The following is a 25045-nucleotide window of genomic DNA, read 5'->3' on the forward strand; positions in this document are numbered from 1 at the left end:
CGGCAGAGCTGGAAGATAATCAATTTGCCTTCCTCACCCCCACCCACTGAATCCTGCTCCAGTCCTCTACCTGCAACTGTTCATTTAGTGACCATTCAAAGTTACGACGATACTGAAAAAAAAGTGACTTATGACCGTTTTTCACACCTCTGACCGTTTTGGATCTCCACGGTCATGTGATCAAAATCTGAACACTTGGCAACTGACTCATACTTATGACGGTTGCAGCATCCCAGGGTCATGTGATCCCCTTTTGCGACCTTCTGATAAGCCAAGTCAATGGAGGAAGCCAGGTTCGCTTAACAACCGTGTTACTCACTTAACAACTGCAGTGACTCAGTTAAAAACTGTGGCAAGAAAGATTGTAAAATGGGGCAAAACTCACTTAACAAATATCTCACATAGCAACGTAAATGTGGGGCTCACTTGTGGTCATAAGTCGAGGACTACCTGTATTTCTGGAAGATGCTGCAGGTAAGCAAGGAGACACGCTTCCTGCTCCTCCTCCTCAGCCTGAATTCAAAGGCGGCTCTAATTGGCTCTAATTAACCTGCCAGAACAATGGGGAAACTGAGGCCTCCCCAGGAGGAAGTGACTCACCCACTAAGCTGGGGGTGGAAATAGGAGTTCCCTTCTTGTGGCTCCAATCACTAGGCACCATTCCCCTCCTGACGGGGAAGAGACCTTTGGAGGTGCTTCCCGGCTTGCTGGTCCAATCCTTCCAAAGCCACAGAGGGCACGGAGGGCAGTTCGGAGGGTAAGTCATCCCACATGGGGAGAGCAAGCCTGCCACCCGACCCAGCCCTCTGGCTTCTCCTTCTGGAAAACAGCTGGAGTGCCAGGCTGATGGGCGCATAGCCACTTGGAGGCCTAGGAGATAAAATGGGGGAGAGGGAGAAAGAGAAGGAAAAGAAAGGAAGGAAGGAAAGAAGGAAGGAAGGAAGGAAGGAAGAGGGAGGGAGGGAGGGAGAGAAAAGAGAAAGAAACAAAGAAAGAAAGAAAGAAAGAAAGAAAGAAAGAAAGAAAGAAAGAAAGAAAGAAAGAGGAAGGAAGGAAGGAAGGAAGGAAGAGGGAGGGAGGGAGAGAAAAGAGACAGAAAGAAAGAAAGAAAAAGAAAGAAAAAGAAAGAAAGAAAAGGAAGGAAGGAAGGAAGGAAGGAAAGGAGGGAGCAAAAGAGAGAGAGAGAATAGAGGGAGAGAAAGAGAGACAAAGAAAGAGAGAGAGTGTGGAGGGCAGGGCTGCCCGCTGGAAGGGTTCAGCTGCAGTTCCCCAGGCCCTCCATTGCCTACGGCCATCCTGGCTGAGGATGATGGAACGGTCATGCTGCACTCGCAGAGGGTACCTGGTTGGCACTGCCAGCCTTCTTCTGATACCCGGAGGCTTCAGGTCTTATCCTGCCAGGTACAAGCGTGGAAGCATCCAGCAGGGGAGTGCAAGCCCTGCACCTGCTTTTAAGGCCCTTGGAAATGTTGGCAAGGGGGTCATTGAGATAACGGGGGCCGCCTGGGGATGGCAGGGTTAGAGGAGGTTCAAGCCCCCCCTCCCCTCCCCATAGTGATGACACTTGGATCCAGTCACTCTGCCTCAACCCAGCCTGCCTCTCAGGGTCGCTGTTGGGGAATGAAAGCTCATTTCATTTCAAAAGTTGCCATGGTTGGAGACCCCTGTCTAAAGGACCCCTGTAAGCTACCTCCAGCTGCTGGAGAAAAGGGGAGATGGTCAGCATGAAAATACAGCAAGGAGTAGTAGCTACTACATGATTTAACTCCAGAGATGCCACCAAAAGTAGCATAATAACTTTGCAGCCCCCAGAAGGGGTTTTAAAGGAGCTGGTGGAGCCTCTGCGTACAGGGCCACTCTACCCTGAGACCTCTCCTCCTGCAGGGGGAACACTGTCCCGTGGGGGCACAAACGGAGCGTTGTGAGGGAGAAAACTGCACCAGGTGAAGCCCAGCCCTCCTTCGCTGCCGGAGGAGGCAGGGGAACCAGTCTGAGCTGCAGCGCAACCTGAGCTGGCAAAACCAACCATCTGCAGATCTGCTGGGCTCTTTATCTCCATCTCTCACCCCACCTCCCAAGAATTTCATCAGGGTTTCAAAACAAAACAACAAAAAAAGACCCACGCCTCTAGCCCTCAAGATGCAAACAAATGTGAATTTGAACGGAGGAAAAGGAAGGAAGAGAAGTGTGGGGAGGGGAGGGGAGGAGAAATAATAATGGCCTGGTCTTCTCTCCCCTCCTCTGAAAATAATAAATTAGTAAAGAAGGGTAAGGATGCAAACCGACTGTGCGTTGCAACCCTCGAGTATGTTGTTTAGAAATCTCTGCCAGCAAGACATCTTTTTCAGAAAGGAAACATGGGCGAAGTGCCTAGTCCTCGTGAAGGCTGGGTGACCCCTGACAGCAGAGCAGAGATGTTGAGCACTGTGGCCCCGCCATTGATTGATTGACTATTAAATTGATATGTCGCCCATTTCCCCATTCAAAGTCAGTACATTGGCTAAACTTTTAGTGTAGGGGTCTCCAACCTGGCCCCTTTGAGACCTGTGGACTTCAACTCCCAGAATTCCCCAGGGCAGTTGGGCAGGAGTAAGATCGGCAAGAGTGGGGGGGGGGTGTCACACAAGACCTCCCTGGGCAGAGCGAAGGCCCTCCTAGCCTGTAGCTCAGGGGTCTCCAACCTGGGCCCCTTTGAGACTTGTGGACTTCAACTCCCAGGTTTCCCCAGCCAGCTTGGCAGACTCAGGGGCTGCAGGGGGTGGGTGGGTTGCCCTCGAGCCGCCAAATCCCACCTGCCCAATTTTTTTCCCCACCTGCAGCTGTCCAGCCATGGAAGGCACCGGGGAAGTGCTGAGCCCGCTCTGCCGGGCATACATTTACGCCATCCATGGCTACTTCTGTGAGATCCTTTTTGTGGTCCTCATCCTGGACGAGGACTGGGTCTTCCAGGGACCCCTCAGCGCCTGCTCCCTCCTGGTCTACGGCACCTGCGGGATGGCCATGGAGGGCATCTACCTGCAGCTGCGGGGGGACTGCTGCCTGCTGACCCGCTGTACTCTCTACACCGGCTGCATCTACCTCTGGCAGCTGGGCACCGGCTACCTGCTACGCTGCCTTGGCGCCTGTCCCTGGGACCACAGCCATTTCCACTACAACTTCCTGGGGCTCATCGCCCTGGAGCATTGCTTGCTGTGGTTCGTGGGTGCCCTCCTGCTTGAGAGGCTGGTCATCGCCCCCACCCTGCGCCTCCGCCTGGGACCCCTCTGGAAACCCAAGCAGCGCCCCGTCCCCAAGTTCGAGCTGTCCCACGACTGACCGCGGCTGCCCCGGGCAGAGAAGCGAGGGAGCGCCTGGCACTGCCCTTCCTTGTATGCCGCCTGCTCCTGCCAACCCCATGGAATGTGCCCCTTTCTCAGTCCCGATAAGGCCGCTGGACATGTCTGCCGGGTTGGGCAGGTGCTGCCGCTGGACCTGGGGAGAGAGAGCCGAATTCCAAACCTCCCCGAGCCAGAAAGTGATGTCAGGGCTGGCTTTGGCCTACCTCAACAGATTGTTGTGAAGACTGGCTGGACAACGCCCTTGGCGCTCCCTGGAGAGAAGGCAGAGAGTTGACTATGAATTGCGACTGTGGTGGGGCTCGGTTTTGTGATGTCGCGTGATGCACGGATTTGTTTCCTTTTTTTTTTAAAGAGTAACTATTTGGATAGAATAAGAGAGTTGGAAGGGTCCTTGGAGGTCTTCTAGTCCAACCCCGCTGCTCAAGCAGGCAAATAAAACGGAAGAAGAAAAACACATGGAAATTCGGAATTAACCCCCCCTCTTCTCTCCTCCCTCTTTCTCTGGAGGGCAGAAGGGGCTCCTTGGCTGCCCCCAGCCTCTTTTCAGCCCCTCCAGGTCTCCCTGGGGGGGGTGTCATGCGGCACATAAACCCAATGAAGAAACCTTAGGAGGGGAGAGGCCATTCGGGCCGTGTGGTTTTCGGAGCCGGGCTGGGTCGTGTGAAGGGCAGGCGGGGGGGGGGCGGGGGGGGCTGCCTGGTGCAAGTGGGAAGATGCTCTCGGGCGCTCCTGTTGCCTTCTGAGATGTTCGGGAAGTCAGGGGCGCCATCTAGTGCCGCAGTGCCGTCCCTGCAGCCTGTCTGCAGCGCCCCCTTTGGGCCTGACTGTTTTCGGGCCGCGGATGGAGGAGCAAAAGGGCTGCGAAGAGCCGGTTGCTTGCTTGGCCTTCCTCAATTTGACTTCAGGGGGAGAAGAGGTTGCTTAAAAGTAGAGGGTTCCCCCCCCCCCACATATATATTAAAAGGTGAGTAACTCCCAGAATTCCCCAGCCAGAAAGTGTGGACTTCAATTCCCAGAATTCCCCAGCCAGATTCACGGAAGCTGAAGTCCAAATATCTTAAAATTGCCCAGTCTGGCAAAAGAAACCCTGCTCCAGAGGGGGTGTTCCTTGGAACCCTGACAATGGCATTTGCTGAGACAGGAACAGATGCGAATCCTGCCCTCAAGGGTACCATTGACCCAGCTGTGTGCCCCTTGCCGTAGAGCCAGCCACAAGCAACAAGGAGAATCGTTTGTGACTTGGCATCAGGGGTGCCGCTGCAAGTTCTCCCCACAAAAGCCTGGGAGAACTTGCCTTGCCTTGTTGCAGTGTGGTTCCCCACACCCATTTTCCCACTCTGGATCTCCTGTTGGTCTCCTTCCTAGGATTAAGCCAAGTCAATGCCATTGTAACTTTGGTCACTAAATGAATGGTTTATTTTAGCCCAGCCAGTTGCAATTTACTTAGTAAGGGGGGGGGGGGCGGAGGTTGAGCACTGGAGGGCCAGGCAGGCTGGCTTTGGCACCAGGCGGGGGCAGCATCGATGCGCTGTGTGCATGACGAGGGAGGGGCTCCAGGCCTGTGTCAGCTCTGGACAGTCCCTTTCTTTCCTTTTCGGTTTTTTTTTCTCATCCTCCCAGGTCAGAACAGTTTGTTCTGCTGTCGCTGGGCTCATCAGGAGCGTGTGTTGTGCGTGTGTTGTGTGTGTGTGACAACCTGCACCGGTTTCCACTGATCGTTGTCAGGACTGGGAGGAAACCGAAAGCAAAGATCAGCAAGGCAAAATCGTTTGCAAAAACACCAAGAGGGCAGGAGGGAGGGAGGGGGGAACCGCAGGACCACAGGCGGGGAGGGGAGGGGGCAGGCTGCTGCGCCATCAACAGGAAGCTCTTCTTGACGCTTGTAGACTGTCATAAAAGAAAGAAAAGCCTCACTCCACATGGCCGGAATGAGATTGGTTGGGGGACAAAACACAGGCGGTCCCCGACTTACAACCGTTCATTTAGTGGCTGTGCAAAGTTACAACAGCACTCAAAAAGGGACTGATGAAAGTTTTTCATGCTTATGACCGCTGCAGCATCCCTGTGGTCATGTGATCAAATTCAGACTCTCCTATTTATGACGGTCAAAGTGTCCCGGGTCGTGTGATCCACTTTTGAGACCTTCTGACAAGCAAAGTCAATGGGGATGCCGGATTCACTTAATGACCGTGACTCATTTAATGAATGCAGCGATTTGTTTAAGAAACCGGGCAAAAACTGTCGTAAAATCGGGCCCGACTCACTTACCGTCTTGCTTAATCGTGGAAATTCTTGTCCCTGTTGCAAGTCAAGGATTACTTGTATGCCACAGCCAGGGCTGTCGACATCCCCACCCTAGGAAGACCCACCCTGGCTTCTTGGGGGTCCATGGGAAAAACCCAGAGGTCACTCCATTGGCACCCCAAGTTAGGATGAAGCATTCAGAAAATGTCTAGAATCTCACTTGGCCAAATGTTCTGTTCTCTATTTTCTATTCTGTCTTATTCCATTCCATTCCATTCTTTGGCTTCTCTTCTCTTCTCTTCTCCTCTTCTCTTCTCTTCTCTTCTTTCTACAGGTATTTATTTCTACTCTATTCTTTTCTGTTTTCTTTTCTCTTCTCTTCGCTACTCTTCTCTTCTCCTCCTCTTTCTCTGGAGGGCAGAAGGCGCTCCTTGGCTGCCCCCAGCCTCTTTTCAGCCCCTCCAGGTCTCCCTGGGGGGGGTGTCATGCGGCACATAAACCCAATGAAGAAACCTTAGGAGGGGAGAGGCCATTCGGGCCGTGTGGTTTTCGGAGCCGGGTCGTGTGAAGGGCAGGCGGGGGGGGGGCGGGGGGGGCTGCCTGGTGCAAGTGGGAAGATGCTCTCGGGCGCTCCTGTTGCCTTCTGAGATGTTCGGGAAGTCAGGGGCGCCATCTAGTGCCGCAGTGCCGTCCCTGCAGCCTGTCTGCAGCGCCCCCTTTGGGCCTGACTGCTTTCGGGCCGCGGATGGAGGAGCAAAAGGGCTGCGAAGAGCCGGTTGCTTGCTTGGCCTTCCTCAATTTGACTTCAGGGGGAGAAGAGGTTGCTTAAAAGTAGAGGGTTCCCCCCCCCACATATATATTAAAAGGTGAGTAACTCCCAGAATTCCCCAGCCAGAAAGTGTGGACTTCAATTCCCAGAATTCCCCAGCCAGATTCACGGAAGCTGAAGTCCAAATATCTTAAAATTGCCCAGTCTGGCAAAAGAAACCCTGCTCCAGAGGGGGTGTTCCTTGGAACCCTGACAGTGGCATTTGCTGAGACAGGAACAGATGCGAATCCTGCCCTCAAGGGTACCATTGACCCAGCTGTGTGCCCCTTGCCGTAGAGCCAGCCACAAGCAACAAGGAGAATCGTTTGTGACTTGGCATCAGGGGTGCCGCTGCAAGTTCTCCCCACAAAAGCCTGGGAGAACTTGCCTTGCCTTGTTGCAGTGTGGTTCCCCCCACCCATTTTCCCACTCTGGATCTCCTGTTGGTCTCCCTTCCTAGGATTAAGCCAAGTCAATGCCATTGTAACTTTGGTCACTAAATGAATGGTTTATTTTAGCCCAGCCAGTTGCAATTTACTTAGTAAGGGGGGGGGGGGCGGAGGTTGAGCACTGGAGGGCCAGGCAGGCTGGCTTTGGCACCAGGCGGGGGCAGCATCGATGCGCTGTGTGCATGACGAGGGAGGGAGGGGCTCCAGGCCTGTGTCAGCTCTGGACAGTCCCTTTCTTTCCTTTTCGGTTTTTTTTTCTCATCCTCCCAGGTCAGAACAGTTTGTTCTGCTGTCGCTGGGCTCATCAGGAGCGTGTGTTGTGCGTGTGTTGTGTGTGTGTGACAACCTGCACCGGTTTCCACTGATCGTTGTCAGGACTGGGAGGAAACCGAAAGCAAAGATCAGCAAGGCAAAATCGTTTGCAAAAACACCAAGAGGGCAGGAGGGAGGGAGGGGGGAACCGCAGGACCACAGGCGGGGGGGGGGGGGGGGGCAGGCTGCTGCGCCATCAACAGGAAGCTCTTCTTGACGCTTGTAGACTGTCATAAAAGAAAGAAAAGCCTCACTCCACATGGCCGGAATGAGATTGGTTGGGGGGGGGGACAAAACACAGGCGGTCCCCGACTTACAACCGTTCATTTAGTGGCTGTGCAAAGTTACAACAGCACTCAAAAAAGGGACTGATGAAAGTTTTTCATGCTTATGACCGCTGCAGCATCCCTGTGGTCATGTGATCAGAATTCAGACTCTCCTATTTATGACGGTCAAAGTGTCCCGGGGTCGTGTGATCCACTTTTGAGACCTTCTGACAGGCAAAGTCCATGGGGGAAGCCGGATTCACTTAATGACCGCGTGACTCATTTAATGAATGCAGCGATTTGTTTAAGAAACCGGGCAAAAACTGTCGTAAAATCGGGCCCGACTCACTTACCGTCTTGCTTAATCGTGGAAATTCTTGTCCCTGTTGCAAGTCAAGGATTACTTGTATGCCACAGCCAGGGCTGTCGACATCCCCACCCTAGGAAGACCCACCCTGGCTTCTTGGGGGTCCATGGGAAAAACCCAGAGGTCACTCCATTGGCACCCCAAGTTAGGATGAAGCATTCAGAAAATGTCTAGAATCTCACTTGGCCAAATGTTCTGTTCTCTATTTTCTATTCTGTCTTATTCCATTCCATTCCATTCTTTGGCTTCTCTTCTCTTCTCTTCTCCTCTTCTCTTCTCTTCTCTTCTTTCTACAGGTATTTATTTCTACTCTATTCTTTTCTGTTTTCTTTTCTCTTCTCTTCGCTACTCTTCTCTTCTCCTCCTTCTACAGATATTTTTGTTTCTGTTTATTCTACTCTATTCTATTTTCTCTTCTCTTCCCGTCTTCTACTCTTTCTACAGGTATTTGTTTCTACTCTACTCTACTCTACTCTATTCTATTCTATTCTATTCTATTCTATTCTATTCTATTCTATTCTATTCTATTCTATTCTATTCTTTCTACAGGTATTTCTATTTCTACTCTATTCTCTTCCTTTTTCTTTCTCTACTCTTCTCTTTTACAGGTATATCTGTTTCTAACTCTATTCTACTCTCTTCTAATTTTCCATTCCATTCTCTCTTCTCTTCTCTTCTCTTCTCTTCTCTTCTCTTCTCTTCTCTTCTCTTCTCTTCTCTCCTCTCCTCTTCTATATCCTCTGCTGTAAATCCACCCCTTGATCTGAGAAGCAGAAATCTTGATTTTCGCTGCGCCACGAAAGCCGCCTCCAATCACCCTTCCCTTTCTGGCCCCCCCACCCCCCACCCCAGCTTCCCTTTGCAGAAATCCAGCTGCAGGGACTCCCCACACCAACCAAAAAACAACAACAATCCAGGAAACAGGCTAAATTTAACACACCCATTGCACAAAGCTGAGGCCTGGGGAAGTTTTCGAGAAGGCTGACGGCTGAATTTCAAAGATTGCTCAAGCGGCCTTACCAAAATCGGAGTCCTCCCCCTCTTGCCGAAAACCAATTCTGCCCACTCAGGATGTTTTCTGAGGCCTATAAAGCCCAGACCCACCACCCCATGAAGGGTGGCAACGCCAGCAGCAGAGAGGGTGGCCTGCACCCCCCTCCCCACAAGGACCTCAGCTGGAGACCCTCAAAGGCCTTCAGCAAGTCAGGTCTAAACCCAACCTGGTTGGTTGGTTGGTTTGTTCTTCTTCCGGACAGCCGGACAGGGTGGCGTGGCTCTTCTTTAGGGTCCCAGCTATTGCCCAAAGCCAGAGAAGAGGAAGAGAGAGAAACCGAGGTGCAGAAGGATCCAAAGAAAAAAGGGAAACAAAAACATATATAAAGAATGACTTCTAATCATCTTCTCCTCCCCTCCTCTTTTTCTCTTTCCTCCCCCTCCCCCTCCTTTTTCTCTTTTCTTCTCTTTCCTTCTCCTCCCACTCTTTCTCCACCTTTTTTCTCTTTCCTTTTTTCCTCCCCTCCTCCTTTTTCTCTTTTCCTTCTTTCCTTTTTCCTCCTCCTTTCTATTTTTCCTCTTCTCTTTCCTCCTCTTTTTCCTCCCTCCCCTCTCCCTCCTCTTTTCTGTTTTTCCTCTTCTTTTTCCTCTTCCTCCTGACAGCAACCTGTCTGCCAGGGTCCAGCTGGTGCCAAGCTGGACACCAGTCCTAGGCCGCCTCTCGTGAAGCAGCAGCTGCATCAGCAGTCCAGCTGTTTGCTTTGGAGAGCCCGGCTGCCCCTCCTCTCCTTTCCTGACCCACTTTCTGCATTCCTCGAAGGGCCGGGAGACAGCAGTGCTGACGCAGGACAGCCTTGGCCGGCTGGTCTCCCCCCCCCCGTGCCCCCCTGCTCCAGGGCCCGTGGCCAGCCGGCCTTGGCACACACAGCCTGCAAGCCTAGCGGGACGTGGTGCTAATTCCTGTCCAGCCAGCGGGTCAGCCTGAAGGCCGGATGGTTTCAAGGCTGGAATGTGGAGCTTCAGCTGTACCGGAAACGGAAGAGCTGTGGGAGAATGGTGGGCTTTGGGGGCCTCAGGCAGACCCCCAAGGACAGCCAGGGGGCTGAGTCTGCTTTCCACAGGAAGCCCTCATCTTACAGCTACAACTTAAATGAGTTGTGCCTCGTTTTTACGACCTGTTTTTGCCACAATTCTTCAGCAAACCACTGCCGTTCTTAAGTGAATCGCTGCAGCTGGAAAGGGAATCCAGCTTCCCCCGTCGACTTGGCTCATCAGAAGGTCGCAAAAGGGGATTGTGTGACCCCCACACCAAACCCCACCCTCCGGAATGCTGCCACCGTCATAAGTACATGCCAGTTGCCCAGTGCCCCAATTTTGATCATGTGACCACGGGGGATGCCACAACAGAGGCAAAAGTGTGAAAAACAATCATAAGCCTCCTTTTTCAGGGCCGTCACTAAGCAAAACATTAGACTGCCTGTAGCTCAGCTGGCTCTGCCTGCGATGGTTGATTGCCTTCGCCCAGCCCCCCTCCTCCCCCCCTCCCGCATCCTTTCCAGCCAGGCCCCCTTCCTGCCACCCGCTGCTCCTTAACAGGTAGTCCTCGACTATTTAGTGACCGCTCAAAGTTACAGTGGCACTGAAACACGTGACTTATGACAGTTACAAGAAGAGCCGAAGCCTCCCAGGATCCCATCTTCCCAGTCACCTTTAGACAAGCAAAACCAACGGGGGGGATTCGTTTAACAACTGTGTGGTTCACTTAAGAACCGCAGTGACTTGCGGCAAAAAAGGCTGTAAAACCAGGCACGTTTCATTCACTTCACAAGCCCCCCCCACCAGCTGGAAATCCTGCTTCCAGTGGCAGTCGTGAAGTGGAAGGCTACCTGTGTGAAGCTCAGAGGTCCCTGCAGCAAGCCCCCCCCCCCATAACTCTGCAGTGTTCCCCACCCTTTCCGTTTGGGCAGTTCACAAATTTTCCAACCTGTGATGCAAGTGGCTTTGTGGTTGCAAGACACACACAGAGACACACACGCACACATCCGCTGTGTGCGAAAACAGATTCCTCTTGAGGGCTGGGAACGAAACGTGCCGCGGGGCCCTCGCCGGACCTGTTCATCGGAGGCAGAGATGCGGTTGCATCTGATACCCTCCCCACCCAGTCCTTCCTCTCCAGCACACCATCTCCCTCCCCAGGCCCCCATTCCCTCCCCAGTTTGAGATAAAGATTGTCCACTTCCTGCGTCACAGCCGGAAGGGCTCCACAAGGCTTCATCTGCAGGAGGAGGAAATGCCAGCTCTGAATTCATGGCAGCTGAGCAAGGCCTCTGGCCAACTCGGACCACGGTGTTTGCTTCTCATTTGGAATAGAACTTATGATCGCAACTGAGCCCAAAATGTCTCTTGCTAAGTGAGACGGTCGTTAAGTGAGCTTTGCCCCATTTTACGACCTTTCTTGCCACGGTGAATCACTGCAGGTGTTAAACTGGCAAAACGGTTCTTAAGTGAATCCGGCTTCTTTGTGGACTTTGCTTGTTCGCAAAAGGGGATCACGTGACTCCAGAACGTTGTGACCGTCATAAATCTGAGACAGTTGCCAAGCGTCGGAATGTTGAGTATGTCACCATGAGGTTCCTGCAACGGTCGTAAGAATGCAAAATGGTCATAAGTCACTTCTTTCAATCTTGTAACTTTGAATGGTCACTAAACGGACGGTTGTAAGTCAAGGACTAGTCATTTAGGTTCTCCTGCTCGAGCAGGGGGGTGGACTAGAAGACCTCTAAGGTCCCTTCCAACCCTATTTTTCTATGTTCCGAATCCAGGATACAAAGAGGCCAAGAAATGGCTCTCAAGTCAGGAGATCCAACCGTGGGTTAATTTTTCTGCAAGGTTGCCAAACCGGCTCAATCCTAGCTGTGGATCCCATTTCCCACGTCATGGCTAAGCCATTATCATCATCTCCGCCACTAATCGCGGAGAATACCACAATGTGATGGATTAACTCAATGCATTAAACCACAAATAACAGCCTGCAAGCCACAATAGGGTGTCACGCCAAGCCAAGAGCCAACCAACCCCATTGTGGCTCGGTGTGATGTGTGAACTCAGCCGCACACGCTCACACAGAGCCCCTGTGCCCAACTTTCTCCTCTGAAAGGATGGGGCACAGATGGGGCAGAGGGGAGACGAACTGTAGGACTGTTGTCCAACCTTCGCAACAGTAAGACTTCTGGACTTAGCAAAATAACAAAGTTGGAAGGGACCTTGGAGGTCTTCTAGTCCAACCCCCTGCTCAGGTAGAAAACCCTATATACCACTTCAGACAAATGGCTGTCCAATCTCTTCTTAATAATCTCCAGCGATGGAGCACCTACAAAGTCTGGAGGGAAGTTGAACCACTGACTGATTGTCCTCACTGTCAGGAAATTCCTCCTTAGTTCCAGGTTGCTTCTCTCCTTGATCATCTTCCATCCATTGCTTCTTGTCCTGCCTTCAGGGGCTTTGGCAAATAGGTTGACTTCGACTCCCAAGGCTGCTTCTGACCTCCCCCCAAAAAAGAACACCCAAAGGGCTGGATTTGGGAGTCTCACCTGAGCCAGGTGAGGCCTGGGATGCCTAACCGGTTCCCTCCATTAGCATCCTGCCACCCGTTTACAGGCGAACACCCAACCCTACTCTCTGGAACGAACTTCCCCCCGGTTTACGCCAATTGCCCGACCTTCGGATCTTTCACCGGGAACTGAAAACTTATTTATTTATCCAAGCGGGACTGGCCTGATTTTTAAATTTTTAAATTTTAAATTTTTCAATTTTAATATTTTCTTGGGTATTTTATATGGTCAATTGGACGGTTTTAATTTCGGCCTTTATTCAATAAGTTTTTTAATTGTTATTTTAGTGTGTATATTAATTGTTTTAATGTAGGCTGTACACCGTCCTGAGTCCTTCGGGAGAAGGGCGGTATAAAAGTTTAATTAATTAATTAAATAAGTAAATAAATAAACCCAGCCAGTACCAACCTTCCCTTCTCTTCCTGGTCTGGCCAGAATCCCATCCCTGGTGCCGCATTGATCTTCTCCAAGGTGGAAATGTATTTTTCTCATTTCCCATCATCTCTCCTACACTGTGCCTGCCTTCAGCATGCTGGGAAATTAGCTCAGATCAGGGTGGAGAAGAACGCGCTGGCCAACGCAACGTTGATTTGTATAAATTGTGAAATCCCATCTTGAAATCCCAGCTGTGTCTCCATCTAACATCAGGCTGAAACGTAAGTGTGACCGGCTTGCTTTGGGCTTATCCTTTCCCGAGAACCTAATTGTGGCATCAACCTATTTTCCAAAGCACCAGAAGGCAGGACAAGAAGCAATGGACAGGAACTGTTCAAGAAGAGAACCAGCCTAGAACTAAGGAGGCATTTCCTGACGGTGAGAACAATTAACCAATGGAACAACTTGCCTCCAGAAGTCGTGGGTGCTTCCTCACTGGAAATTTTTAAGAAGAGACTGGACAACCATCTGTCTGACATTTTATAGGATTTTCTACCCAAGCAGGGGATTGGACTAGAAGACCTCCAAGTTTCCTTCCAACTGTGTTACTCTGCTAATCTGTAATTCTGTTAATGAAAGTTAAACCATGGTTTGCCCCAAATCTTGGCCCAGTGTTCTATGTGGGGGCCAGATCTAAATGTTGACATCCTTTGTCTCAGCTCTAGGTGACATGATTTATGCCTGCAGTTCCCTATCTGGTACCTTCTGGATTTGGGAATTCTTAGCAATCAGAAGCCATGTTGGCCGTGAGATTGTGGGAGTTTGGGTGATGCAGAGTGCAGATGCCAGATTGGGACAACTTGGCTTAACTTTGGGGGAAGGGGCCCTTTTTTAAATTACTGACTCTCAATTCTTGATGTCTTCCCACACAGCTGCAAGGAAAGAGATGGGAATTTTGTAGGACAAACACACAACCCTCTGGCCAATATTGGATGGATTTAGTCCAGACCCCTCTGTTTCCCCCAGTAACCATAGAGTAACAGGGTTGGGAGGGACCTTGGAGGTCTACTAATCCAATCCCTTGCTCAAGCAGGAGATGACGCAACTTTAAGACCTGTGGACTTCAACTCCCAGAATTCCCCAGTAGCTGGCTGGGGAATTCTGGGAGCTGGAAGTTCACAAGTCTTAAAGTTGCCAAGGCTGGAGACCCCTCCTCTTCTCAAAGACCTCCAGTGATGGAGCAGCCACAACTTCTGGAGGGAAGCCCTTCCACTGGTTAATTGTTCTTTGTCAGAAATTTCTCCTTAATTCTAGGTTGACTCTCCATAACTTCCTTCTGCTTGGGGGACAGAAGCCACTGGTCAGCCCGGGGACAAATGACTGCCTAGTCTTGTCTTGAAAACCTCCAGCGATGGAGCACATAAAAGGGAACCAAAGCTAGACAAACCTCCCTCATGCTCAAAGGCACATTCAAGCCTCATCTGGACGGGTTTTGCCTGAAGAGAAAAAGGAACACCTTGGAACTCAACTGTATCCAGGGTGTGTCTGGTCTGTTTACTTGGCAAACCACAAGGCGCTCTTGCCCAGGAGGTGCCACCTCGGAGGCCCACCCAGCAGCAAGCAGCAGCAACAGCCAGGAAAGCCACCCAACAGGTTCTCCCAGTCCAGCCACCCTAATATGGGTGTTCCTTTTCAGGCGCCCTTGTCGTCAACTGACTCGACACCGGGTGCAGGAATGTGTCCACGCCACACCCTGCTTTGCCTTGAGAGCTGCTGACGCAGGAGGCATCGGGTGCCAAAACCAACTGCTTATTACTGCAGCTCGCAGCTGTTTCATTTTAACTGAGGATGTTGTGACGTGTCTCTTTTCTCTGCAAGCTGAAGTCTTGGCAGCCAAACCAATGTAGAAAGAGCTGGTCCTTTTTGCAATTCCTTCTTCACCTAAAACTGGAGTTCCCCAGCCCTCAATATTTCCCCATTCCCTTTTAGGGTGTGTCCCTGGCTGGATTCCCTTCCTCCATTTTTTTGTCCTTCAGGCATCGGACATGCCCAGGATTTAAATCCCCCCTTAATATGACACATGTTCTACTTCAGGGATCTCCAACCTTGGTCCCTTTAAGACTTGTGGACTTCACCTCTCAGAGTTCCTCAGCCAGCTTTGCTATCCTATTCTACTTGACTGAAATTTCTTTCCAAAGTATTCATGCGAAGTATTAGTACCACTTTAGTAAGGCCACACCTGGAATCCTGCATCTAGTTTTGGTTACATTACCAAAAAAGATGTTGAGACTTTGGAGAAAATGCAAAGAGCAGCAACTAAGTTGATGAAAGGCCTGGAGATAAAACCATAGGAAGAACGGTTGCAGGATTTGGGTTTGGCCAGTCTGGAGAGGGTGCAGGGGTGACATAACAGTATTCCAGTATCTTAGGGGCTGCCCCAAAGAAGAGGGGGTCAACTTATTTTCCAAAGCATGAGAAGGGAAGACAAGAAACAATGGATGGAAACTAATCAAGGAGAGAAGCAACCTGGAACTAAAGAGAAACTTCCTAACAGTGAGGACAATTAACCCAGTGGGACAGCTTGCCACCAGAAGTGGTGGGTGCTTCATCTCTAAAGTTTTTTAAGAAGAGACTGGACAGCTACTGAAACGGTATAGAGTCTCCTGCTTGAGCAGGGGGTTGGACTAGAAGACCTCCAAGGTCCTTTCCAGCTCTTATTCTGTTTGATTAAAGTAGGAAATTATTTCTTAAGACCTCCTTCCGAACAAGCACAGAAACACAAGCAGATGAGACTTTCTGATCCTCAGATTTATTATTAACTGAGTATTGGTTGCACCATTTATCTTTTGGAGATTCGGAGAAGGAGTAGCAAAGTCTCTTTTTCCAGCAGAGAAAAAAATGCTAGCATTTGGAACAATTTTAAAATTGTAGGACAATCTCGTTTGTTTCGTAGTTCACACACAAAAATATAGATATTATATATATATATATATATTATTCTGGAATATTACAAAAAAGATAAATACAATATAAAATTCTTTTTGAATAAATAGACTCTATAAATAGGTTGGTTTTGGTTATTGCCTTATTACATGGTAAACATTTGAGGATTTAAAAAAACAACAACACCCACCACAAAAATGACACGCAGGTGTGACCAGCATGGACATTGGCTTAGAAACAAAAGGCATCCTTCCCTTCCCCCCCAACTGGTCTCCATCAGTGCAAAATGTCTAATTTAACAGACGTTGAAGCAACATGACACCATCTTCCACGCTGTGGGTACTGGGCTTTGTGGTCATTAAAAAAAATACCAAAAACCTTCCTGCCAGTTTCATTCCTGATGCTGGCCGAGAATATTTGGTCTCTGGTTGGCCAGTCCCAAATCCTCCCCTATGTGGGGACGAAGGAGCAGAATTCCCAGAGATTTAGATTCATGGAATTGGAGAGTGAGCTAAATATTTCCTTGGGTGACCGAGGAAGAAAGTACAAATTCTGGAATTTGTCAATTTGGAATATGGGAGAATGATCAGACGTCCAGTTTGGTTCAGATCTGAGTTTCCTATGGATGAGCAATTGAGGCCCGATTTTTGTTTTTGACCAACCCAAGGTTAAGCTTAATATGAATTTCACCCCATTGGAGCAAGCAGGTGGGTTGGAGATGCACATCGATCAGGTTTAAATTTTCCAAAACGATACAATTTCACACCTATGCAGCTGGCAGGGGAATTTGGGAGGGGAGGAAGAGTGGAAAACCACCTCTCTCTTGTGCCAAGGGGATGCAGAATTATGGGGTTCAGAGCACCCCAAGGGGAAAACACTGCCGTTATTTCAAAAGCTCCAGAGAGCACAACATGGGGGGTGGGTTTAAAAAAAAGGTAAAACTCAGCACCTCTCCTTAATTCTCAACCTATTCTTGCTGGAGGATTAGATAAGGAGGGAATATTCACAGTATATAAAGCATGATTTTTTTTTTAAAGATACATTAAGAGCTACCAGGATGTCATCTAAGTCTTATTTCCCAGGCTTGATCTGGCTTCTGTGGTGTGAGATTTTTTCTTTCCCCTCCTGACCACTGGAGGAAAATTTGTAAGAAAAGAAAGAAAGAAAGCTGCTACATAGAAGTACACTTCCTCTTCTCCCTGGGACAGGTAATCTTTGGCATAATGCTCAGGTGTTAAAACCCTGTTTCTCCCATCTCCCTCACTTGGAGATGGGTGGAGTTCTGGGAGTTGAAGTCCAACCATCTTCAAGGGACGAAGCTTGCAAACACCCGGTTAGAATCAAGAGGAAGGAAAACCCTTCCTTTGCCCTTCTCTAGACTTTTCTAGGTGGGGATTCCTAAAAGGGAAACAATCTCCTTACAGTTGAACGTCTTAAGGGGGGGAAAACAGAACTGTGAGGCTGAGGGTGTGTGTGTGGCTGGTTCACCCCACTATCCCGCTCAGCCCAGCCCAGCCCAGGGTTTTGTGCAAAACCAGAGAGAAAATTAAATTGACAAAAAAAAACCCATCTTGGGTCCTGGCTCCTTGAAAGGTGATTTTTGAGATAGTTAAAAGACTCAACTATCTGACTCCCCCCCACACACAGAGCCATAAGGCACTCCCGGGGAGGGAGAGGGGGATAAGGATTTGGCCCAACCCTCTGCAGAACTGCTCACTCTGGTGTCCCCTTGCAGACTCTGTTTAAGGCACAAAATGGTGAAAGGGAAACTTGAATGGACTGGAACCCCGTTTGCTTTCTGGACCCCCATTTCCCCCCAGGCCTCTTGAGGGCAGTAAGGCCAGCAGGTGGGAGGCAGGAAAAGCCCCCCCCACCCCCAGAACAGGCAAGAGGAGGACTTAAAGAGCAGGAGAAGGCCCGAAAAGCAGCTGGCATCAGTTCAGGCTGAGAGTGGGGAGACTTTGGGGTCCTCCCCTCTCCGAAGGAATCTCATCCAGAGGGCGGCTCCCTCCGTTACAATCGACAGCAAGCTCGAAACGTTCTGTCCTGCCCTCATTCCGAGACAGAAAGCCGGTTGAAGATGGGCAGGCGGTGAGAGGTCCCCGACGGCCCGCCGACGGGGTGCTGGTCGAAAACCGGGGAGTCGGAGCCGCTGAGGCTGCTGGAGCTGCTGTAGCAGTCGGGGTCCGAGAGTGAGTTGGAGGAGGGGGTCCTGGGCAGGGCCGACGGGGGCGTCCCGGGGGCGGCCGAGAAGTAGTCCCGAGGGCTCTGGAGCGAGCCGCCCACCCCGGCCGCCTTCCCGCAGCGGCAGGAGCAGCAGCCCCCGGAGGGGGTCCCCGCCAGCGAGTCCCCGAAGGAGGCGACCAGGGCGAGCGGGTCCAGGGTCAGGGGGTCGAAGGCGGGCGACAGGAGGTCGGCGCAGGCGGGCGGAGGCGAGACGGAGGGCGCCCGGACGAAGGAGGCCGGGTCGGGCAGGCCGGGCAGCGGGGAGGCGCGGCGGGCGGTGGGCATCCCGGAGAAGCTGAGGCTCTGGCGCAGGAGGTGCGGGGAGGCGCCCCCGCCGTGGCTGCCGAAGACCTGCGCCTCCTCGGGGAAGTGGATGAAGTGGCAGCGGGAGCCGTAGGGACACTCGCCATGCAGGTAGAACTTGTGGCACAGCTCCGTCTTGTACTTGGGGTGGCGGCTGACGGAGCGCAGCTCGGCCGAGCCGTGGGCGAACTGGCACTTGGCGCCGTACTTGCAGCGGCCGCTCTCGCTAAAAGTGCGGCACAGCTCCGTCTTGTAGCGGGACGACGGGGCCGGCGCGCCGGGCTGCTTGAGCGGCGGGAAGCCCGGCGGCGGGGGCGGCAGCGGGTGAGCTTTGCCTTCAATCAGGCTGACCGAGCGATCCGGGCGCAACGGGGGCCGCGTCTGCTCGCCCTGGGGGCTCCAGGGGCTGCGCAGGGGCCACAGCGCCGAGTCCCCGCTGCCCGCCGGCGCCGCCTCGGAGGAGCAGGCCGGGCGGCCGCAGGAGAAGGCGGAGGCGGGCGCGTCCAGCTCTTCGCTCAGCGAGAGGTTGAGCAGGTTCTGTGGGGGGAAAAGAGAAGCGAGAAAGGTTAGACAACGAATTTTGCCAGCTTAGATCGTGCACAAAAGTCCAAGCCAACACCATCCACAAGTACAGGATCTTTCCCACGGCACAAACTGGCAAAAGAGCGCCGCGCAACTCTTGCACAACCGCTGCATCTGTGCAGCGCAGAATCCCAAGAGCTGCTAGAGAAAAGCGCCCCGCCAAGCCTCAAGACCCCGAAGCTTACCCACCGGCCTCCTTCCTAAGCCTTGGGGGCCCCTCCCTCCCTGCCCCCTCCAGGCTTGAGACCCCCCCGGCTGACAAGGAAGCTGAGAAAGAAGCCAGGGTCGCTCGGTGACAAGCGGGGTATATATGTGTGACGTCAGCAGCCTTAATATAGCCCAGGTGGGCTGGGCTGGAGTTATTTTTAAAGAGACTTGTGGCCGGCGCAGAGCTGCGGAGGGGAACAGCTGCTGGCCGGCTACTCCAAACCAGAGAGAAAGGGGCGGGGGTCACTGGGGCATAAAAACTTCCACCTCTGCCAGGCACGCCCATTGCTTGCCAAGGATATGACAACAGATGGCTGAAAACCCTTCCAGGCGTCTTGCGGAAAGGCGGCGGAGGGGTCTTGCCTTGGCAAAACTCACAGAAGACCCCAGCCGACCCCCAAGAAATATTCTGTTCCCCCTCCCCACATCATGCAGCCTAAAAAAAAAATCGCTTTCCAGCCGAAGCCCAAACGGTTCCCGCCCCGCTCAAATAAGAAAACACACTCATTGCTCAAAAATCCTGTTTGACAACAAAAGCTACTTGCTAGGTGCTTTCCCACCTTACACAACGTGTACCGGGTGGACAGAAAAACACACACACACACACGGGCCATCCGAGCGAGTGTCGAAACCGAAAACATCTTTAACACTAACCAACTTCCTAGAGAAATCTTAAGCCCGGTTTAAAGACTTCCAAACCCGAGGTTGGCTGGATTTGTTTTTAAACTGGCTTAGAAAAGTGGCCTGGGTGCGTTTCGCCCCACGGCGCTATTTGTGGGGTGCAGTTCGGGGGAGAGCAACCCCCCCCTCACAAGCCCACAATACCCGGATTTGACAGCTGAGACGAAACTCTCCAAGGCGAAGGCGGCGAGACCCCAACAGCCCGCAAAAGCTACAGTTACGAGAAGCTCCGCACAGGCGCTCTGCCATTTCTTCCTCCTTTAAGCGACTCCTTCACTGACCCCCACACAAGCTCTCGCCCCACATCGGATCAACAGTGGGACCCCTCCTCTTTTACAGCCGGAGAGCCGGATTTGACAGCCGATTCACAGAATCTGCCGGCGCTGGAATACTAGAGCCCCGGCATCTCTGGATCCTGAAAGGGGCTTTCAGCAAAAGGCCCGAGCCTCGAAAGACGCGAGACCGGGGAGGGGTCCTTGCTGCCCCCTCCCCAGCCTCAGAAACTGGGGTGGGGTGAAAACTCCGCCGGGGGCTGCCTTTTTTTCGGCCCACCGATTGAAAAAGCGGGCTCGGCGCTCGGGAGAGGCTGCGTAGTCAGGCCGCTTCCCCCCGCCCCGCGCAGGCTGCGCCCGATCTGCCCGAGTCGGGGCGGGGAGAAGCAGCAGCGACGTAATTCCTTGACCTAGAAAAAAAAGCCGAGCGGAGCTTCCTGTTTTTCTCTTCCTCGGCCGGGGAGGGAAGGAGGAAGCGGCTCTTCCTCTGCCAAGGGGCCCCGCGGGAGGCTCCGAGCTCTCCCCCCGACCATCCGCACGCTGTCAAAGGCCGGAAATGTGCCACCCACCCGCCCAGCCTCCCTCCGTCCGTCCCTCTCCAGAAGCCAGGCAGGGGTCGGGCACCGTCGCGCCTTCCCGCGGCTCCGTTTTAGGGAAGCCCAGACGCCCCATTCCCCACCTATCGGGTGTCAGGATCCCCCTCCCCCTAATACGGAGGACTACAAAGCCCGCGATTCCCAGCCGACCCAGCCCGCTCACCGCGCCCCTCATTTCAGCTTTCAGCGGCACCTTCGAAGAGGCGGAAAAAAGCGTCTAGTTTTTTCAGAACGCCCCGAAGGGAGGCTTTCAAAGGGGGGCTTAAGGCGGGGTCGCCGGGGAGCCCGCGAGAGCTGCCAGGGGGCTCGAAGGCGCTTTCCCCCGGGAGCCCCCACCAGCCGTCCCCCGTCCGACGAAGCTCTCGGTTGAAATCCAAAGCCGCGCCCATCCCCTGCCCAGGAGCAGCGCGCCGAGGATCCGCGCACCCAGCGGCGGGTAGGAGCCGAACTGGCACCGGCTGCCCCAAAGCCGCCCCTCGGAGCCCGGCGGGAGGAGAAAGCCGTCGAGTTGCCCGAAGGAACCGGCTGGGCGCTCACCTGGTAGAGGTTCCGGACGTCCAGAATGGAGCTCATGGTGCCGCCTGGTCGTGCTCCGCTCACCCAAAGCAGCCCAGGCAACTGAGGCGCGGCGGCCGTCAGGTCCCAGATATAGCTCAGGCCACGCCCCTTCCCGCCCACGCCCCCTCTTCGGCTCCTCCCCTCCCCCTCCCCCCTGGCGAGGGGCGCTGCCCTCCCCCGCCCTGCCTCGTCCGGCCGCTGGCAGGGACGCCTCCAGCTGGCGACCTTGCCGGGTCTTTCCCGACCAGCAGCTGGGGCAGGGAATGGGAGGAAGCAGGGCAGCCCTTTGCCAGTGATGGTCTGAGGATTCCTGTCCTGGACAGAGGGGAGGGGCGGCTAGATGACCTCAAGGTTCGTCTGTACAATAGGTTGCTAGGAAGTGGGGGTGGGTGGCTGTCAAAGCAGATGCGGCCTCGGACTCTTTTGGAGCTCCTGGAGGTGACCCTGGGCTGAGCTTGCCAGGGTCTCTTGGGTCAGCCTAACCCAGCAGCTTATGGTCGTCCTCGATTTATGACCACAGTTATGCTAAGCAAGACAGTTTTTGTGAGTTTTGCTCCATTGTATGACCTTTTTTCCAGCTAATGTTAAGTGAATCACTGTAGTTGTTCAGCTAGTAACACGGTTGCTAAATGAATCTGGCTTCCCCAGGGGCTTTGCTTGTCAGAAGGTGCAAAAGGAGATCACGTGATCCGGGGACACAGCAACCGTCATAAGTACATGCCAGTTGCCAAGAATTCTGAATTTTGATCACGTCACCATGGGGACGCTGAAAGAGTCATAAGTGTGAAAACAGCATAAGTCACTTTTTTCAGTGCCCTTGTAATTCTGAACAGTCACTAAACGGATTTTAGTAAATTGAGGACTACCAGTGATGCTGGATGACCAGTTCACCCCCCAGGTGAACTATCCAAAGCTATCCAGTATCCTGATTTCCTTCTAGATATGCTGGCCCGTTTCTGGAACCCCTGTACACATCTGGGGAGAACTAGGTGGGAAGGTCACCCGTGAATCTGTGGCCCCTCTTGAGATAGAGGAGGATAGGTAGCTAGGTAGAGGATAGATGGATGGATGGATGGATGGATGGATGGATAGATAGATAGATAGATGGATGATAGTAGGTAGGTAAATAGATAGATATAGGTAGGTAGATGATAGAGATAGATAGATGATAGATGGATGGATGGATAGATAAATAATATAGATGGATGATATTATTTATTTATTATTTATTTATTTATTTATTTATTACATTTGTATACCGCCCTTCTCCCGAAGGACTCAGGGCGGTTCACAGCCAGTTAAAAAGTACAATAAATACAAATTAAGAACAGACTAAAATTTATATAAATAATGGCCAGAATATTAAAAACTAAACAATATAAAACTAAAACCCCATTTAAAATTACTTATTCAGGTTAGCCCAGCTCAATGAAATAAAAGAATCTTCAGCTCATGGCGGAAAGTCCGAAGGTCGGGGATAGATAAATAGATAGATAGTAGGTAGGTAGGTAGATAGGCAGACAGGCAGACAGACAGATGGATAGATGATAGGTAGGTTGGTAGGCTGTAGTAGTAGCTCCTAAAGGCATTGAGTGCTACCTCCAGCAAAGATCAATGGGGCCAAGGTTATTGTTATTGGATTTTGAGACAGGTAGACTTCAACTCCCAGAATTCCCCGTAATGAACTTGAAGATGGCGGGGGGGGGGGCTTCATCTCCCTTCAGCCTTTGGTGCCAGCCTTGCCAAGCGGTCTCCTCCAAGTCGGTTTCAATGCCCAGAGGCAAATCCAGCCTTTCCCGAAAGTTACTGGCAGGACTTTCAATTTTGAAATGCCTGCAGGTTTCTTTTGATTCCTTTTTCTCAGGTGACTTGAGATGATTCATGGCCTGATGGGTTCCCGTAAGCATGGAACCAGAGCAACAAAATCTCATCCTCCCTGCTCGAGTTTGCACAACATTGCCCGTAAAAAAGGCGAGGCGAGCGGAACCCGACACGAGAGATGGATAGAAACAAAACAGCCCATCGATGGGTTTCCTATTTCTGGGTCAAAAACAGAGTGTTTGTTTGTGGTTTGTGATGGAATCGATGACTCCGCTTTCTCTATCACTTCTCAGCACGTTTGCGATGTTTTCTCACAACAGTGTGTGTGTTGGCTCAAAGAAGCAGAAAATATGACTCAACCCCACGGAGATAGGTTGTGCTGTCTGCCTCTCTCTCTCTCTTTTTCACACACACACACACACACCAATACACACCATTGTGGGCACCAATAACCGGGAGTATATCACTCCATCTGCAATCAAGAAATAGTGAGTCAGATATTTGTGTAACAGTGAAACCTGCTTTATATTAACTTTCAAGCAGTAAAACTGCCTGACTAGGAAGGCAGGAATCAGAAACTGAATGCCAGGTTTGTTTGTTTATTTTTTTAAAATAAGGCACCAGACTGGAAACCAGGAAGCTGTGAGTTCTAGTTCTGCCTTAGGCAGGGAAGCTGGCTGGGTGACTGTGTAATGATGTATAATGGTTGTATCACATAAGTCCAACCTGACCTTCTGTTCTAGAATTCAGGGAATTACATGGAAAACATCCTTTTTCCTTCTACAACATACCATCCTCTTTCCCTGCTCTTGGGCCTTTATAAGGCTGATATCCCTCCCAAGAAGAGGACGAGGCAAGTCAGCCAGGCAGTCTTAGCTGCTCCTCTGGGCTGCCCTCCTTGCCGGGCAAAACAAGTTCCTATATTTTCAGAGAGGAAGAAAACAACCCAGTTAGTCCTTGAGTTACAGCCATGTTTGAGCCCAACATTTCTGTTGCTAAGTAAGATGTTTGTTAAGTGGGTTTTGCCCCATTTTACGCCTTTTCTTGCCACGGTTGTTAAGCGAATTGCAGCTGAAAAGTTCGTAACACGGTGCTTAAGCGAATCCGGCTTCCCTGTTGACTTTGCTTGTCGGAAGTTCACAAAAGGGGATCACGTGACCATGGGGATGCTGCAATGGTCGTAAGTGTGAAAAATGGTCATAAGTCCCCTTTTTCAATGCCGTTGTAACTTCGAATGGTGGCTAAGCGCTGTAAGTCGAGGACTACCTGTATGGCTTTCCCTATTCTTCTTTAATTTTCCTTCTTGTCCTAAAGTGCTTTTTCCAAAAGCCAAGGGGACTTTCTTGTTTTATTTCTTTTTTCCCCCCTTGAAAACGTTTTGCTTCAGAAGTGCTGAAGAAACTTCTTGGATGAGAAGCAAAATGTTTTCAAGGGAAAAAGCAAGAAAGCCCAGTGGCGTTTTGGAAAAGCTCCTTTGGGACAACTGTGACCTGGAGAATGAAGAACCTCCAGCATCCTTGAAGGGGCCGTGGCTGCCCCAATAGGAGCCTCCGCTTGCACCACCCCAATTCCTGGCAGAGCGCCTGCAGTGGGTTTTGCAGAGACCCCACAGCAAAAGAAGGCTAGGAACCTGGCGGGGCAGCCACGGCCCAAGGGGAAGGATGAGACACGCCAGGCGGCTTGGCTGAAGCCAGGGGCTTCCAGGCCAGGGGGAGGGAGAAGAAGGAGGTGGGGGGGAGAGATAAGCTGTGGCTCCATGGCCTGAGATAACAGAGAGAGGAAAACCGATGAGAATAGCCTGGTAGAGCAGAGAATGTCCACTCTGGCCCAGAGGAAATAAATGGAAATTGTGAGTATCAGAATTGGAAGGGACCCTGGAGGTCTTTTAGTCCAACCCCCTGCTCAAGCAGGAGACCTGATGCTGGGGGGTGGGTGTCCAACTTGGCAACTTTAAGACTCGTGGATTTCAATTCCCAGAAGTCCACAGGTCTTAAAGTTGCCAAGGTCGGACACCTCTTCCCTCTGCCATTCTGGACAAATAGTTGTCCAATCTCTTCTTGAAGACCTTCACTGATGGAGCCCTCACAACGTCT

The 25045-nt window shown here is 51.7% G+C and overlaps 3 protein-coding genes across 4 annotated transcripts in view; 1 reads left to right on the plus strand and 2 right to left on the minus strand.

Annotated features, from left to right (window-relative positions):
* Positions 1-690: 690 nt before the first annotated feature.
* On the plus strand, positions 691-3776 carry LOC131204699 (transmembrane protein 229B-like). Its single transcript, XM_058196210.1, has 2 exons — positions 691-757; positions 2820-3776. Exon 2 carries the CDS (start codon positions 2830-2832, stop codon positions 3313-3315), a length of 486 nt encoding a protein of 161 aa, XP_058052193.1. The 5' UTR covers positions 691-757; positions 2820-2829; the 3' UTR covers positions 3316-3776.
* Positions 3777-15555: 11779 nt separating this feature from the next.
* On the minus strand, positions 15556-21265 carry ZFP36 (ZFP36 ring finger protein). Of its 2 annotated transcripts, none has more exons than XM_058194998.1 (2): positions 21111-21265; positions 15556-18772 (listed from the first exon to the last, which is right to left on the minus strand). In XM_058194998.1, the coding sequence occupies exons 1-2, from the start codon at positions 21144-21146 to the stop codon at positions 17759-17761; spliced, it is 1050 nt and encodes a 349-aa protein (XP_058050981.1). In that variant the 5' UTR covers positions 21147-21265; the 3' UTR covers positions 15556-17758. The 2 variants fall into 2 exon arrangements, with proteins under 2 accessions (XP_058050981.1, XP_058050980.1); XM_058194997.1 differs by lacking the exon at positions 21111-21265 and adding an exon at positions 19850-19986.
* Positions 21266-22405: 1140 nt separating this feature from the next.
* Positions 22406-25045, minus strand: part of MED29 (mediator complex subunit 29) — a 40676-nt gene continuing 38036 nt past the window's right edge. The window contains exon 5 of the mRNA XM_058194999.1: positions 22406-23424. Within this exon, the coding sequence (XP_058050982.1) occupies positions 23286-23424 (139 nt within the window). The 3' untranslated portion in view covers positions 22406-23285. The remainder of the gene's footprint in view (positions 23425-25045) is intronic.

Source organism: Ahaetulla prasina, chromosome 10 (genome assembly GCF_028640845.1).
Source record: "Ahaetulla prasina isolate Xishuangbanna chromosome 10, ASM2864084v1, whole genome shotgun sequence".
Lineage (NCBI taxonomy): Eukaryota > Metazoa > Chordata > Lepidosauria > Squamata > Colubridae > Ahaetulla > Ahaetulla prasina.

What these genes read in the sequence shown, in the direction of transcription:
- ZFP36 (XM_058194997.1), bottom strand. Translation starts at nt 19,954, where the DNA reads ATGGCAGAGCGCCTGTGCGGAGCTTCTCGTAACTGTAGCTTTTGCGGG. An exon ending in GTCTCAGCTGTCAAATCCGG is followed by an intron (nt 18,773 to 19,849) that starts GTATTGTGGGCT and finishes TTCCCCCCACAG; the next exon opens with AACCTGCTCAACCTCTCGCT.
- LOC131204699 (XM_058196210.1), top strand. Translation starts at nt 2,830, where the DNA reads ATGGAAGGCACCGGGGAAGTGCTGAGCCCGCTCTGCCGGGCATACATT.